The following is a 17207-nucleotide window of genomic DNA, read 5'->3' as shown; positions in this document are numbered from 1 at the left end:
ATGTTACACATCTCTGATTTAAACTATCACTCCACCACTACTGGGAATTAAGCTAATTTAGGTTATTTTGCTATAGGTTCTTGACTTTTGTAGACTTTCGTTTGAGTTCTTAGCCAGGTTGCCTCCCAGACAATCGCCTGGATGAGATTGTTGGGGCAGGTGTTAACTATGGAAACCTACTTAGTATTAAACGTACCCATCTCACTGCTACCGACTTTGGAGACGGTACTTTATTTTTTTTTTCGGGTTATTGTTCTTCACAAAAGACCTAATTGAAAATATCTGTCAAATCATGTCTCTGGTTTCCTTCTTCTTTCCCCCCATTAATTGGACACGCATTGTGTTTGTGTGGGAAGGAAGGAGGCTCTGCAGCGATACAGCAATATTGCTGGGAAAAGAACATTAAAATGGATAAAGGGATTTCCTAGTGGTATAAATACCTGCACACGACCTCACTGTGCTCTGGAGCCCTTCTCTATATGTATATGCAAGTAAAAAGAACTGAAACAGAGTTTGTGCTGCTGTTAATCACGCAGAATCTGTTCTCTTAGAAAACAAGAGAAGGTGGCTCTCAGTCTTTCATCTGTTTGAGGGTATGACTTGCCAAGCGTTTGCTTCATCTGACACCTTTGTACCCTTGAATTCTGACTCTTCTCCTTCTCTGCCTCTGATAATGCATCACAGCGCTGCAGAATGCCTACCAGTTTCTAACCATGCGACCAATGTTGTGTCTACAGGTACTTTTTAAAAACAGTATTACTCTTCATAACTCTTTTTTTGTAATGATTTTAGAGGATGTTTAATCATCAAGTTCTGCAATATGTAAAGTGTTTGGTGTCAGTGCTATGTGAGATTGGGACTACTTTCAGGCAGAAATATTTTCACAAGTCTCCATAAATGAGTGAATCAAACATCCAAAATGTTTGTATTTCAGTCAAACTTGTAGCTGTCTCTCAATTTGTTACAAGATTAGGCTCGGGTATACTATTAGCACCATAACTTAGTACAGATGCAAACACCGTCAAACTTTTGTTATGATTATGTAGTGATCCATGGCAAGTATCACATAAAATAAATTAAATTTTGTTTATTATGTAACCACAATTTTTAATAATATAAATTATTTTAAATAGGAAATATATTTAAAATAGGTCAGGTTTCAATATAATTTGGAGAATCTCTCAATAAGGAGAAGGATGCTTTCCTAAACATGTTCTGTAGTGAATAAACACTAAGATTTAAATGGAATATTAAAAATAGGTGAGAGAAGGCTCGTCCGTATTTTTGGAATTTTATGTGTTTGTATATATAACCTAATAAGGTGGTAGTAGTACTAAGGAAGTAGTAGAGTAGTAGGACAATGCAAACACTGAATTATCTGCTAGAGAGAGAGTTTGTTTTCTTGCAGGCTCAAATCTGCAGAAGTGATATTCTGGAATACAGAAGTTATTGATGGTACATAAGCTTTCAAAAATAGAGAAAGAAATAATTAAGAAATCACTTTTGCTGAAATTGATTACTGTTTCTTCTTAAGACTGCAGGGGAAATCCTTACCTCAGTGCTGAAATGTTGGAAATAAAATCTTTTAATAATGTGAAAAAGCACCTAAGAAACGTAAACTTCTAGGAAAACTGAGCATTGGTGAAAACATGATCTTACACATTAAACAGGAAGTTTAAAATATTGTAACATGTTTGTTTGGTGTGGGGGGGAATACAACAATTTAAGTCGTGTATGAGTCCAAATTTATGTATCTGTACCTTAGTAGAGTTTTCTAAATTGTTTATATTTCTATCTGATTCATAATAAAAAGGATATGGTGACAGACAGTGTTACTGAAAACATTTGCAGGTCTACTTGAGATTTGGGTTTTGATATTTTGTAGTTCCCACTCAAGGACCAATACCACTATAGTCAGTCTGAATTTTGTCTGAAGCTTCATGTATGTTTTGTAGGTAACCCTGTAAGAACAGAAGCAGTGATAGACGGTGGTATTTATAATGAGGAGAGGTTTCCAAATTTCCTACATAGATTCAGGAATTTTAATAAGCAATGCCATTCAAAGTGAATGCGTCTAAGGAAAACTTGTGCAAGAAAATAGAGGTGAAAGAATTTTGAATCATATCTTATTTTAAATGTCAAAACTCATTAAAATGCATGTGGTAATTCTACATCATAAAATACAGGTGAGTATACATCTAGCTAAATAATGTACCACACCATATGGATAATGTTCTGCAGAATACTAAAGACATTCATTTTTATGACTTAATTTAAATAGCATCATCTTTACCACCTACTATTAAATCCTTATTAGCAAGTTAGAAATGCCTTTCTTATGTCTAAAAAGGACATAGTCTATGGATTATTAAGCAATAATAAAAGAATCCACCAGTGAACACTTAAATCTTACCTGAACAGGAAAGCTGTATTGCTCTAAACGCATTGGTATTAGTGTAATCTCTAGTTTGGGTGCATAGTAGCATAAACAAGGCTGCTATAATAGTTCTTATATCATTATACCTATGTTTAAATAGGATCTTTTACTGTTATGATTACTGTTGTAAAAACAGAAATTCTAATTTCTAATTAATTATATTGTTTTGAATAACAAGAATGTATGTTTTAAATTGCAGTCTTACATATCTGAATGTTCACAAACATGATATTTCAATACTACCTTTTATAGTTGCTGTCAGAGAGGACAGTATATACACTTCTTTTGTCTGCTTATGTCTGCTGTGAAAAACATCCACATTTCTAATTTTACATTCAGAAAAACTTGTTTGATTCTTTAGACATTGGAATTTACGGAATACAGGTCTGAAATGCACAGTTTTTCGTTTGTGTGAAATAGAACTGCTGATTTTTGCTCTCCAGAACTTGCTGAGCAGAACTGGGTGGGTGCAGAGAGTAGAGCAAACTTTACAGAATCTTTCACAATGGAAAGAAAGTTTGTTAGTAGCGTGATAAACTTATTCATTGATTTTTTCTTGGGTAGCTCTATTGATGATGATATGAGGCCGAGCTCCCTATCCTGTGTCTATTTCTACATCTCTTCATCGGATTTCTGCTACTTGTTTTGCAGCCTAGAAGACCCTGTGAAAACGATGGAGATAAATTCATTGCCTTCCTAGATCTCTGTTCACTTTGGGATTTACATGACAGTAGAGTCGATCAGGTTTCTGAGAATGTAGAAAATGTTTTTAAGTAAGATTAAATGAAATGGTACTTGTAAGTTGGATGGAGAGAGGAAATAGTCTCCTCCTGTAGAGATCAATGCTTCCTTTTCTTAACAGTGTGTATACTGTGGTTATACAGGTAGATGACACTAAAAATAACACATTGAAGACAAGGCATGACTGTTGCTGGTCTTGGCTCAAAGGGTATTTTGCTATTTATACTGGCAGTCTCATCTGGTGAGACATGGTCAAGTGTTCTGAACTTCCAACAATGTTAGCTTGATGGTTCTGGAGTAAAATGCTTAATATATGCACTGAAAAACTAAACAGGAAGATGTAGCCTACCTTTGAACTGAAAGGATGCATCTTGAATCCTTATGCATTTTCTTACCAGTCCCGTCTGTTTTGTCTTTGATCCAAACTCCTAAATGCTCCCATGTCCACTTTGCCATGACGACTTTGGAAAATGCATCGTCAGGCCTTCATTATTCTGTGCCGTCCTGTCATTATGGAAATCAATCATCGACCTATGGGGTGATGGCAGGTAAGTGAGATCCTCTATTGAGTGAGCTATTAGCATGCTGCTTTGGTCAGTTTTCTTTTAGAGGGATGCATTCAAGGTAGTTGCTTCAAAGGAACAAAATTGAGGTTAAGACACTAGCAAAGGGGTTGGGAAAGTGGGAGTCTGTGTCCAGTTTTCCCCTAAACCTCTGTATTTCTAGATAAATCACTGTGTCTTACTTCTCTGTCTACAAGACTGAGACAGTACTGCTCTTTGCTTATCTGATGTTTGCTTTGGCTGGTCAGATGATCACTTTTGAGGGACCAGGACTGATTTATCTAATATGTCTGTGTAGTACTTAGTGTACTGGGACCCTAATCTCCATGAAAAATTCTTGATGGTATAGAATAAAATGGTGACTGATAATGGAATGATAGATGAGTTAAGCAGGTTCAGCTCTGTCAGTGACAGGATAACTCTAAAGCAGTAGTATATCTTCGAATCTAAAAAAACAATTCAAAAATTGGAGCATTTTTGTTCCTGATGGATCTTAAGACTTAATAAAATACTCAGATCTTGACAGACAGTGTGTGTTTCTGTCAACATACACTTTTTCCAAATCTCATAAAGCAGAATGAAGGCCTTTCATACAGATGATTATGGACTTTGAGACTGATAAAGATATGTTAGCATCCTGCTCAGTTTTACATTTTCCAGGCTGAAGAAGAAAGAGGAACTGTTATTCCATGTAAGTTCAAGTAGCAGTCAATAAGATAGTGTGGTGAGCCAGATTAAGGCAATTACCAGAAAATAATTGTGGTTCAAAGCTAATTCAAAAATCAAACTCAGTACTTTATTTCACTTAAGAATGAAGGAAATGACTGCGACAGTAAGTCAGCATAGATGAATGCATCTACATAGGGAATTTTTAGGGTTGGACTTCACCACACGCAAATGTCCAAAATGCTCCTATTTCATTATCTATTAATGTACATGTTGTAATTGTTTCTGGCACTGTTCACATCCTTGACAGAAGTCCATAAAATAGGTATCAAAGAAAGGTAGCACTCAGAAGCCTACTTTATTCCACTCCAAAACAAATATATCTACATTTTTCTCATCCCTTTTAACACTCTTACTTCCTTTTTAGGCATCAAGCCTGCAACTCCAGAGATGCTGTCAGCAAGTCTCTCCCAGAGTCGCATCTTACAGACCTGCAGCATGCCCCATCCCAATGTAGTAAATGGTGTCAGCACTTTACAAAGCAAGTTTTTCTTTTTTTAGTCTCTTCCTTTACTCTTTGTGAAAACTTTTGGTGGTTATACTATGTGAAACCTACAAAATGTTTCTATGGGGTTAAAACCTCCACATTGGGTTAGTAATTAGGGTAATTAGGATGGTGAAGACAAGAAAAGCAAGATGAGGCAGGGGAAGGATGTTGATAAGGTGCAAGTTCCAAAAAAAATTTTTGTGTCATTTAGAAAATTGAGAAGGATGTCCTGAAGAAATGGAATTATTGTCTGCTACAGATCCACTGAAGAGGGTTAATACTATTTGTTTTTTTCTTGATAAATTTGTTTTTTTTTTTCCTTCATGTCAGACATGCTCTAGCTGTACAAACCACATGTGGCAAAAGAGAACCTTGACTGTTAGTTAAATCTTCTTGTTAAATCTAATTTTTGTGAACAATATGTAGCATGAGATAGTTTTATCTATGAAAAATTTCTTTTTAAGCTGGAATTAATTGGGAATATGTTGATTTTCTCCAAACTCTTACCTATATGTTTTCCTCAAACAAATATTATCCTAAAACTAAAGCACAATAGTATCTCGTCTGAACATAAAATGGTATTTACATGGAAATATTCTTTATTGAAAATAGAGACTGGCACTTTCTAGGTGGCTCAAGTGACACAGACCCATCAGTCTCATTTTGCCACTTCATACAAACTGAGGTCCTGCGTTGTTATTTGTCTAAGTCTGGACCATTTATCATACTATTTGAGTGCATCACAGTTTACCTGTGAAATCAGATGGTTGTGACTGGTGGTGCAAGTGGTTGTTGTTCTGTTTTCACATATGGGGACTAGAGAGAGACTGAATCTCCTAAGCCTTTCCACTCCAACGCTTGGACAGTCTTTCACCTGTGCTATATATATTACAGACTTTGATTACGAAGTGATGAAGGCATGTTTTTATTGTGTTTTTATTATTTATTCTATTGAATAATGATACTGGGTGTTTTTTGTTTTGTTTTGTTTTTCAGGTGGCCTGACCCCTTGCCTTTATAAATTCCCTGAGCATGCTCTGAGTGCTGGTTCCTGTGCTCTGGGCCACAGCTTCACTCCCATGCACCAGTCTGTTCTGGGAGATGATCCCACAGCCTCTGACTTCAAGCAGGAATTCCGCAGGAAAAACAAATCTGTTGAAGAGCCAATAGACATGGATTCTCCTGAAATCAGGGAGCTGGAGAAATTTGCCAACGAATTCAAACTGCGAAGAATTAAGCTGGGTATGTGTCTTTTTTGTCAGCTAGCAAAAGCTTGAAAATTTTGAAGGAAAGTCCAATTATTTCTGAATGTTTTATAGTCTGGTCTGTCTAATCATAACTTTGCACTGCCAAACTTTCTCAACTCCTAGAAGACTTGTGCAGAATTAATAAGCTTAAACTTTTTGCAACTTCGTATGCAGAAAGTGACGTTAACTGTTTCTGGTATTTAAATTATTTCTGTCTTTCTCGTAAGTGGAAGGAACATTTTGCTGTTCAATTAAACTACATTCTGTTTCAGCCATGTTATATTGCATTTCTACAGCTTAGGGCGGTGCATGTTGTAGTCTCTTATATGCATTCTCGTCCCCACAATATTTTCTATTCACAAGATGGTGCAATGTCATTTCAGTAAACAATATGGATAACCATGACATCCATGGCAAACTTTCCACACCATAAGGAGCTTTGCTTCCCATTTTATTTTCTTGTGCCATGACATGGGTACAGCAGCAACTGACTTTCGTTGCTATCTGATAACTGTTGAGGGCAGCGTGAAATGCATTGCACTGGCTCATTTCTGGTGAGTTGTTGGCCTTTCTTTGGGCAATCTGAGCTGAAGATAAAGGCAGACTCATCTACAGGATCTTTCCCCTTTTTACAGAAAGGTTGAGGTGCATTGCAAACTAAAAGCCTGCCCCACCATTTTATGAACTGTACTGGAAAAAAAAATCATCTGGTGCTGTAGATTCAGCCCACTTATGAAAACTGGGTACTTTCAATTAAGAGTTGTAATTTTGCCATTATCTGTTATAACATTATATTATATCATTAAAAAACAGAGCATCCTTCTACAAAATACAGCTTTATAAATGTAAAAAAATATATGAAGTTGTTAGAAATATCTAAACATTAGATATAGCTAGAATATAATAGCTAGAAAGCTATTATGTTCCATTGCAGGATAAAAATGAGAATTAGAGCAGAAATTTACAGTTTGAAATAACAGTTGCAATGTGGGCATTTTGCTGTATATCATGACTATTTAATGTCAGCCACAGCATTGCAATGATTTGCGAGGCCCTAAACTATTAATCATTGTGATTATTACAGCACCTTGATCCTCACTTTGTGAAAGAGCAAAACTTCCTCCAAAGTAAACAAATGGCTCAGAGGCTGTAAAATTGGACTTAATGCTCTGATGTTGAAAATTAAAATTGACACAGGAAAACTCGTCTGAGGTTGAGCTTTAGGAGGGAAGACAAACTTAACATGTGCTGTGGGTTTGAGACTGTGAGATACAGAGTTAGTGCAATTAATAGGTAAATAGCCACCTCATGGAGACATCTAGGGAGACTATGCCCATTCTGGTGCAGAGGAAAAAAAGGAGGAATATAAACTAGGTTCCTGAAGACAGTAGACACATATTCAATGCACTAACTGGAGAACTGCTCTTTACCAAGTCAGTATCCTCATGTAAACCGCAGCACTTCTCTTATCGTTTCATCTTAGTCATTACAACAAATAACAGGAGACCAGAGGCGCAGATGGGGGTTAGCATATTGCCATGACATCATGTATATTAATGAAAATGTGGGGTGTGGATCCTTCTCAAACTCCTAATCTCAGAGCCTATAAAACTACACTGGAATCAACAGGATGACTCGACATAGCACTGAGGTGAGTTCAAAATCAGCTACAGAGACCTTTGCAGAAAGATGATCCTTGAAGCTACAGCGTGCACTGTTCTTAAGAGTCAGTGATGAAGGGATAAGTGTCTTAAGGAAAGCAACCCACACTAGGAGCTCCGAAGTGACTTTTTCCTCTTCATTTTTGACAGGCTACACACAAACTAATGTTGGAGAAGCACTGGCTGCTGTACATGGCTCTGAATTTAGCCAAACTACTATTTGCCGGTTTGAAAACTTGCAGTTGAGTTTCAAGAATGCATGCAAACTGAAATCAATTCTGTCCAAGTGGCTGGAGGAAGCAGAACAAGTAGGAGGTAGAGAGTTGAAACCCTCTTAAAATTAAAAATTGATTTGTATTTTGACCTGAATCCTCTGCATATGTTTAAAGACTAGTACATGTCTTCCAAAGGCTAAGGTTTTTGTTTTACCAGCTTTAAATACAAAGGTGTGCTGATGCATACCTTTTAAGTTCTGGTATGTTTTTGGGTGAGCAAGGATGAGCAAACAACCTGAAGTGCCTGGAGGGTAGAAAATTGCAGAAACATTAATTTGCCTAATGGTGCTCATTCACTTTGGTTCCATTCCAGCAGATTAGTTCCACTGCCGGAACATAGGTCTGAGCTGTTACCATTTCTTTAGGATCCGCAGGACGGCATGTTTAACAGGGTACTGGGATGCTTCGCTAGCAAAGGACTCTTCCTTCCAGTCTCTTGGCATATGTGATGTGGCTATGGGAAAGCATTTGAACTCAACTTGAGGTGATGCTCTCTAAGCCCCTGACAAAGAGTAGTACAACACAGAGGTTTTGGATGTGACCTTTTTGCCACTGGAAGATTTCCTTTCCTTACATCGAGTTAATTCCCAGTTGTGGGAAGAGTCCTGAGGTTCACTGGGCAAGGTACAGTTTAGAAAGTTTTCTGATTTAAAGGACGTGGGCTGTTTTCAAGTACAGCCTTTTTACCTAGAGGAATTATGATGATGGGAAGAAGTATGCCCAGAGGTGATAGTGAGAGCCAGGACTACAATTGTGCAGCACTCAGCTAGCATGGGAAGGGAGATGACTTTAATGCAGTTTTTTGGATATACCATGATATTCAACCATAGGAAATGTTGTTAACTAGCTGCTTCTGCTGCATGCTTTAGTTTGCTTTGAACCAAATGTGGAAAGCTTCCCTCCACTATAAGTGCAGTAGAAACCAGAGGCTCTCCTAATCTGGTCAGCATGGTATAAGAATCACCAGTAAGGAGTTTGCAATGGGTAGTAGCTGCTGACAGCATAAGTGTGTGTTCATGCTTGGGCAGCAGGGAAGATCAGCAGTCTCTGAGAAGTGGAGAGGGTCAAGGTAGACTTGTCCTTCTCAGAGTGGGGCAGAAGCAGCAGATAGGACCAGAGGCCAGGGTTGGACTTCTGAGGTAAGAAGGTGAAGTAGCTGAGAGGTATGGAAAAGGACTCCATCTCCCTAGCACCTACCCACAGGGGAGGAGGAAGAAAATGAGGGTGGGTAAGAGAGGACTTCTTAGGTACATAAGTGCAGAGCCAGTGCTGCTTGTAGCTTTGCCTGTGGTATGCTGTTTTTGCTCATAATCATTTTTATCTGGAGTTACAACAGCCTTGTGGCATCCTAAAGAATTGGGAACCAATGTCACTGTGTGCAGTGGCCTTCTTATTCAGCAGTAGTATCTGCTGCATTTTCTTCTGTCTTAAAACAAGCAAATAAATACGTTAAATACAAGCAATGTATTTTTTCTCATGATAATTGTGCTTGGTTTCCATTCTCTGTGGAAGGTAACTGCCTGCTTTGGGTTTTTTGCTTTGTTTTGTTTTTAATACAGCTTTGTACAATGAAAAAGTTGGAGTGAATGAGCGGAAGAGAAAGCGCAGAACCACCATAAGGTAACAAATAGTGTGCTACAAGTTACAAATCCCTTTGGCTAAGATGCTTCTTTTTGGTTTTGAAATCAAAATGTTATTTGTCAGTGAATTAATATAGCTAGTGGAGAAAGAACTATTTTGAAACATTTCAGTGAAAAAATAACAAAATAACCCTCTCCCAGAAAATCAACTTGCTCAAAATGCACGCACTACATTTACCAACTGAAGACTTCTTTTCAATGTAGGACAACATATTTTAGTGTGAAAAATATTCTAACCAGCCCAATTCTGCTGTATCTTTATGATGTCTATATAGCGAATAAGATATCAGTGCACCCTTGTTTTCATTTTTTGGAGATGCTACATTATACTGTATGAAGAGGCATTATTTTAACAGAAAATTGTCATCTGGAAAGTTTGAGGGAAAGCTTGTTATATACAGCATTAGACTCCCATCCCTATCTGTCACTTGATTCTTCCAAGTTTCTGAAGAAGCACTTTCATGAGATAAACGGAAAGAAGGAATTTTTTCTGGAAATAGCTCCTGTTTTTTCTGCATCTCTGATGACCAGCATCTACCAGGTCTAGCCTCAATTCCATGCAGAAATCAAGTAGGTTGACAAATCATATTATAAAAGCAATTACCAAATAGGCAAAATCGGAACATGATGAAAACAGTCGTGTGGTATTTCCTTTTCTTTTAGGTATTCCAGAGTCTTATCTTTGGTGAAGAAGGAATTCACCAAGAGAGACTCCAAGGGGCTGTAGTATTTTTCCACAGAAAGGGAATTTGTCAGCCACTGGGCACAATCTAATGCTGTCAGGCCCTAACTCTTCCAGTAAAGCACCTATTCTTTGAACATTTCCTATGCATCATGTGAGCTCCCAGAGATGCAGGTTGCTCTATAATCCAGTAGTCTCAGGACCCCACAGTGACAGCACATCTTTTTCCTCTCACATTCAGCTTGAGATTTGCTTTTTGAATCTTACTCCCTTTGATACAGAGAATGAAATGAAGGTGTGATTGCCTGTCAATTTTCAAAGTAATTATTCCTCAAAGGGGGTGCTTCCAGTTAGGAGAGAGATGGGAGATACTCTGATCTAATCAGTTCTAATCACAGCACCTCAAAGGGAAGAAGTATTGCTCTTGGGAAGACATTTTCTTCTCTGAGCTTTCTCTCCAAGTTGGGTAAGGATTCGAGGAGCAGTGCCAAGCTCTTACCTAGTTTGTGAAATATGACCTGCCTGAGTGGTGTAAGTTCAGAATATCTATATTTTAGGCTAGAGGAACCTGCTGGAGATTGTTGGTCTTCAAGGTTGTAGATTTTGTTGATGCTGTTGCTTTTTCAACAAACCACTGAGGCAATCAGTCCTCATATTAAGCATTTTCAAATTATTCCTACTTTTACACCTAATATCACTGAGCTGGGAATATTAAATATGTTATGTTGTCAAGGGCATAGATAATGGAGGGAAAGTTCAGGACCACAGCAGCTACAGTAAGAAGATGCCAAATATTTCTTTGAAAGCCTCAGGTTGGACTCAGAAGAGGGCTCCCTTCTTTGAAAGGAGATGGCATTAATCTCCACTATATTCCTACTGTTAGCTACTCTTAGTAGGTGTTTGAAAGCAAACCAGCGGTAAAACAGAAGTCCCACTAACTAAACTAGGTTAGTCATAGCCTGCGCAAAATCTCCTTGATTTGAATGTACAGAAGTTCTTTTATTTTCTACTTTGATCAAAAAAGCTAAATAACTGGTAATCAAAAACAATGATGACGCTATACCAGTGTGTGTGTGTAGAACATCATACTCTTAATTAGTTTTGGTATATTACCAGTTATTGCAAAATAAACCAATTAATTAAAATAATAAAAGCACATTACAGATGAAATAATAAAATAATTAGACCTCCAACAGATTGTTTGTATATTTTTATAATGGAAATAGCTGCACTTCATCCCCAGAATAATGCATAAAGTGCCCTCTTGTGTCCAAAGAAATTACAGCTACTGACGAAGCTGCCTTCGGATGCATCCTGTTGTTTGCACACAAGCATATTGCAGATAAGCTGCTTTTTGTTTTCTGAGAATGTGTAACACCACAGAGAGAGAAAACTCCATTTGAAATTAAGGAAAGTCTTAACTTGGTTTATTGAACTCCTCAATTTTGATTACTGCTGACTGCAGATTTTCAGAAAATGCAATGATTGATAAAATGTATTGCTGTAATCTCTGACTTCTGGAAATACTATAGAGCCCTCTCCATACCAAAATGAGAGGCAGAACCTGATAGAAAATGCTGTATTTCTTGCACGATGACTAATGGAGTTCTTCTCATTCGTAAACCTGAATGACACAGCCTAGTTAACCCAGTAATATGATTGTGTCTGTTGAACTCCTCCAGCACCATTGTAACTGGGATATAATGTGCACCCAGGCTTGTTCCAATTCATGTGATCACATTTGTGTCTAGTTATTAGCTGTATCTCTAAGAGAACATCAAGAAACACATACCAAGAAGTATGATTGCCACTAAAACTGCACCAAAGTTTACAGTATCTTTTCCTTTAAATTTTTCTCTTTAAATTACTTGGTGCAGAAATTCTACATGATATTACACTGTTCCCATCAGCAACAAAACTGCAGTATATTTTAAACTCAGTGGGTTTTCATTTACTTGGTAAAAGAGGAAACAAACCAAATCAGTATCTCCAATGCTCTTACTTGAGTCTTCTCCTGAAATAGTGGCAGAAATCTGAATGTGTCAGAAAAGTTCTTAAAGATGAAATTTTATCCTTTCAATCCAGTATTGCTGCCAAAGAAGCCCTAGAGAGGCACTTTGGAGAACAAAGTAAGCCTTCTTCTCAGGAAATTATGAGGATGGCTGAGGGGCTCAATCTTGAGAAAGAAGTTGTGAGAGTTTGGTTTTGCAACAGAAGACAAAGGGAAAAAAGAGTGAAGACAAGTTTACATCAGAACACCTTTAGTTCTATTATCAAGGAACATCACGAATGCCGATAAAGCTTTCTCATGCATAGCTGTGGATTTCCATTTTGGTTTTTTTTGTATACTTTTTTAAGTACTTTGTTGCTTTAAAAAAAAAAATCAGTAAAATGCTTTCTTTACAAGCTAGCCAGATTCAGATACAGTATATTGTGGAAGACTTGATTTTAATGTAAAGGTTGGAAACAAATTAAATGCTACTGCATATATTTAAAGAATGGGAGGCTACTGCTTAACTGCAAGGAACTTATTATGCATTACTCAACTTGAAATGTTTTACAAGTTGCACGAGTAGTTTCCCTGTGCTGTGCCTTTCTTGCATGTGTGGTACATTTAATGATTAATGGAGAATTCCATGGTTTAACCTAAATGTCCCAAACCAAATCTTCTGTTTTATATATGAAGAAAGGTAAGGGTGTTATCAGTGGCTATAGTTTTGAGAGAATTTTGCCTCTGCACACTCATGTATGTGCTATATTCCCCCCTCCACCCCTTTGCTAACTAGCTAACGTTTGTAAGATTGTAAGCCATTAAGCACATTGCAGGATCTCATCTCTCGCAGCAAACTCTGAGCTCACTAAATTGAGCATCAGTGAGAAATTAGAACTTTGAGGAACAGAAGGTGAATAAGTAACATCAAACTTGCAGTAGTGACATTGCTGAAAATCTAGTTATGGCCAAGGATGGAATATACTCACAGGACCTTGTGGGAACGTTGTCACTAGATCCTAGAGAGCCAGGAGGGTGGGCAGAGGAACACGAAATGAGGACTGAAGTGTTTCTAAAAAATGGATAGCTACCAACTTGAAACAGATGTATACCTCCAAGTAAAACATTTTAAGCAACTTTGTTGTATATATTCAGGATGAAGACATTAGAAATGTGCCATAATTACTGTCTTATTATTTACAGTAGAGTAAGCTTACCACCACCAAGATGTCAATACTGTTCCTAATGCATGCTATGTCTCAGTATACCACTTGACTGCCTTAAATAGACACCAAGTAGCAGTGACATTCCTTTTATTCTAGTTACCAACCAGAGTAACCAATTGTTATTAATTTATTACACGTCTTAAGGTGTGATTTGGCTAGGTTTAGCTATAAGAAAAATAGAATACAATTTACCTTGTTTTAGCCTAAAACTCAATGGTTTGAGGCAAAAACCTAGACGTTTATCAGAGTTTTTCTTGGGGCTTCCCTCTGTGCTGTATTGTTCCTGATTAAATCCATACGTGAACACACACACACACACACCAAAGATACGGTGCATTAAGCTACCAAAAGAAGGCACTTGTGCTCTGAAAACCACACAAAGAACTTATTGCACTGTGAACAGCCACTCTCTTACACTGCACTAACTAAAAATAATCCCTTATTTCCCACCTCCTAGTCTAGAGAAAAAAAAAAATCAGGCTAAAAACAGTGCCAGAACTCCACCTATCAGAAAGACAGACATCTAGGAACTAGATTAATGATTTTAGTACTCACAAGGGATAGATTACCAAGCCATTTCATCAGCCCTGCTCATAGTTATTAAAATATCCCATTACTATATATGTATTTTAGACTGTTTTCCCAGGACTGAAATTAAGAGAGTACATAGAAGTGGTAATCACCAGATAAATTTTACTTTTCCATAAAACAGACCTGATGATTTAGAAAATGTCTAAATAATAGGCCCATGGAAAGCAAAGCAGTGTTATGTTCAAGATTGCTTTGAAACAGTGTGTATAAATTAAGTGTTTTCACTCTAGTGTACGTTAAATTATCTTTGACATCTATTATAATGACCACAGGCATATTCAGTTATGGTAATTAGGTTCCTGGATTAAGAAAATACATTCTTATGGCTGAATTGAATTGTTATAGCCCCCTAATTTAGAAGAAGTCTTCAATTAAATAATTAAAAGGGGAGAAATTATGCTATGTGCTCTCTTCAAACTGTTCTCAGTGCTAGTATAGTTTGTTACAGCAGAGTCAGACTAAGTATTAGACTTTACCATTCACACGTTGTATTGACAAGTCATGAATTTTTCAAAAGGATGAAAGATAAATACATTTTAAGATTAGAGTTCAATGAATGTGGTGATATGCTTCTGTGTACCTTATGTTACGTGATCTAGTGCTACATATGTCAGAGCTACTGTCATATATAAATTTTATTTATATACTAAATTTTGTTGATTAAAAAAGGCTTTTTAAAATGCTCTGAGCCTGTCCTTTCCCTGCTCCCCCAAATAAAGTATTCGTATGCATATGGTATTCCAAGTAAGTTTGTAGTTTTGGTAATACTTTGCTTTTATCTAGTTGTGTATCATGATGATATGCCTATTCACTCTAGCATGCTGCAACAGTTAAGCCAAAAGCAGACTTACAGTAAAGTTATGGTTTCCATTATTCCAAAAAGTTGCACAAGTGAAGGTTAATTTCAGAAGCTTATCAAAATAAAATGAAAAATGCCGCATAATACTTGCAAAAGAATGACAAAAGGCTAAGTGGAAGAAGTGGCCACCATCTAAATATATCTAGCTGTTCCTATGGAAATCCTAAGAAAGTAGAGGAGAATTAATAAAAAAAATGCAATCAATTTAATGTGTTGCAGCTGCAGCCTTCAGATTGCGTTCTTCTCTAGGAACAGCTTTTCCACTAGGTAACAGCTGCCAATTACTCTTGATTGGGGGAAGAAACCCCCTACTGAGGGGCAGACTGATAAACCCAGCAGTAAAAGAATTGAGGTGGCTATTTGTATTTGACTAACATGGGCTGCACTGTTCTTCTGTAAGATGGTGTATTTTCTTGCTCTTACTTTTCCCATGGTAACTTTATGCAGTGAGTTAAAAGTAGAATAGAGGACAAAACCAAAGATATTATGCCAGTGTATGTATCTGTGGACTCACCTGCCTCCAGAGTGCTGTGTAGAGTTCTGCCCCCCTCATCTCAGGGATGCAACAGACCTAAGAGAAGGTCCTAATAAAGGCAAAGAAGCTGATTGAAGGTAAGAGAAACAACTGATTAAGCCAGGATTCTGCCTCTTTTCTAGACTAAAAGATGTGTGCATGAAACATTACAGAGGTCTGTTAAATAATGAGGTGTACTGAAAGCCTGGTTGGAGACAGGCTGTTCACCATCTTATCTAATAGAAGACTTAGGAGTCAATGTGTGAAGCTAGAAAGAAGCTTGAGAAAACAAAAGTGCTGCTGCTTAACACAGTGAGAATTCAATCTGTGGAATTCCTCTGCCAGAAAGTATGAGTTTCAGAAGTTTATTTACATGGACAATTTCATAGATGGGAAAGCCATTCAAAGTTATTGTATAGATAAACTATATTTGGCTCTGGAAATCCCCTAAATAGAAACTAGAGGCTGGAAGAGATATTAGGGGACTCTGGGTAAGTCAAACCTTGATATGCCCCCATGCAGCCATTTTTAGGTATATGAACAATCATGTTGCTCTTGGATGGAAGAGTTCCACATTTGGCTGCTGTTAAGGTGTCAGCAAGGAGTTTGAGAATCACGTATTTTGTTTACTCTCCCAGGAGTAATTTAAAATGAAGGTGTTTTTTAGAAGTGGATGCAATTTGGGTTATAGATATACTAAACATTGACTATGATTGAAATACAAGCGATGTCTGCAAACCTACAACACTTGCTCTGCTACTGAAAGATCTTTGTACCTGATGGAGATTAGGACTTAAAATATAACTGTTTTCAGAAACACTGAATAGATATTAACAGTGCCTCTAGTCATAAAGGCATTAGTATTTGGTGTCAGTAAGAATACTGAACCAGTCTTCAAAGATCCCACAGAGAAAGAAAAGGATTCATAATAGTGTTATGCCTGATTTTAACAGTGATTAAAAAGATAAAGTGCACATTTCATTAAAAAGGAACACAAAACTTAGTGTTCAACCAAAATAAAATCAGTAACATTGTATACTTAACTTCACATTATGGTTTCTTGTTCAATGTCTAACAGCGCTACCTGGTCACCCAGTAATAGGTAGAAGGAGATACAAATTTGATCACAAAGTCTTTGCTGAATGTTGCATTTAAGTCAAAGGCCCACATGCAATTTCAATAAATATTACACTGCTTTACAGCTCAAAGCAAACAAACAAACAAAAAAAATCCAGGATAATGATTAGGATTCCAAATTAAACCCATTCTCTGACATGAGCTGCCATTTTGTTGCTGTTGTTGCTTTAAGCTTGTATTTTAACATTTTGGAAGGTAAGGAAAGGAGAAATACTGAGGAAGTGAGCAGAGCTGGAACAAAGTTTCAGCTCGCATAGCTCTACAGCCTGATGAACAGAACTATCCTAAAAACTACCCACAACCAGAAGTCGTAATTAGATCAAAATTCTTATGGAAGCTACAAAAATCAGCTTTGGGACCTAATTCAGCTCTAACAGAAGTGCAAAGAAAGATGATGTGTAAGACTAATCCTAAAAAGGACAGAGTCACTG

General features: G+C 37.2%; 1 protein-coding gene across 3 annotated transcripts; it reads left to right on the top strand.

The window, feature by feature from the left end:
* The first annotated feature begins 595 nt into the window (after positions 1–595).
* On the top strand, positions 596–12758 carry POU1F1 (POU class 1 homeobox 1). Of its 3 annotated transcripts, none has more exons than XM_085322986.1 (7): positions 596–737; positions 3661–3726; positions 4835–4948; positions 5951–6196; positions 8013–8177; positions 9697–9757; positions 12545–12758. In XM_085322986.1, the coding sequence occupies exons 1-7, from the start codon at positions 596–598 to the stop codon at positions 12756–12758; spliced, it is 1008 nt and encodes a 335-aa protein (XP_085179112.1). The 3 variants fall into 3 exon arrangements, with proteins under 3 accessions (XP_085179112.1, XP_085179111.1, XP_085179113.1); XM_085322985.1 differs by having other exon boundaries at positions 3577–3726; XM_085322987.1 differs by lacking the exon at positions 4835–4948.
* The last annotated feature ends 4449 nt before the right edge of the window (positions 12759–17207 follow it).

This window comes from Rhea americana, unplaced genomic scaffold (assembly GCF_003343005.1).
Source record: "Rhea americana isolate MKP2758 unplaced genomic scaffold, rheAme1 scaffold_81, whole genome shotgun sequence".
Classification (NCBI taxonomy): Eukaryota; Metazoa; Chordata; class Aves; order Rheiformes; family Rheidae; genus Rhea; species Rhea americana.
This window is presented reverse-complemented; position numbering and strand designations above follow the sequence as displayed.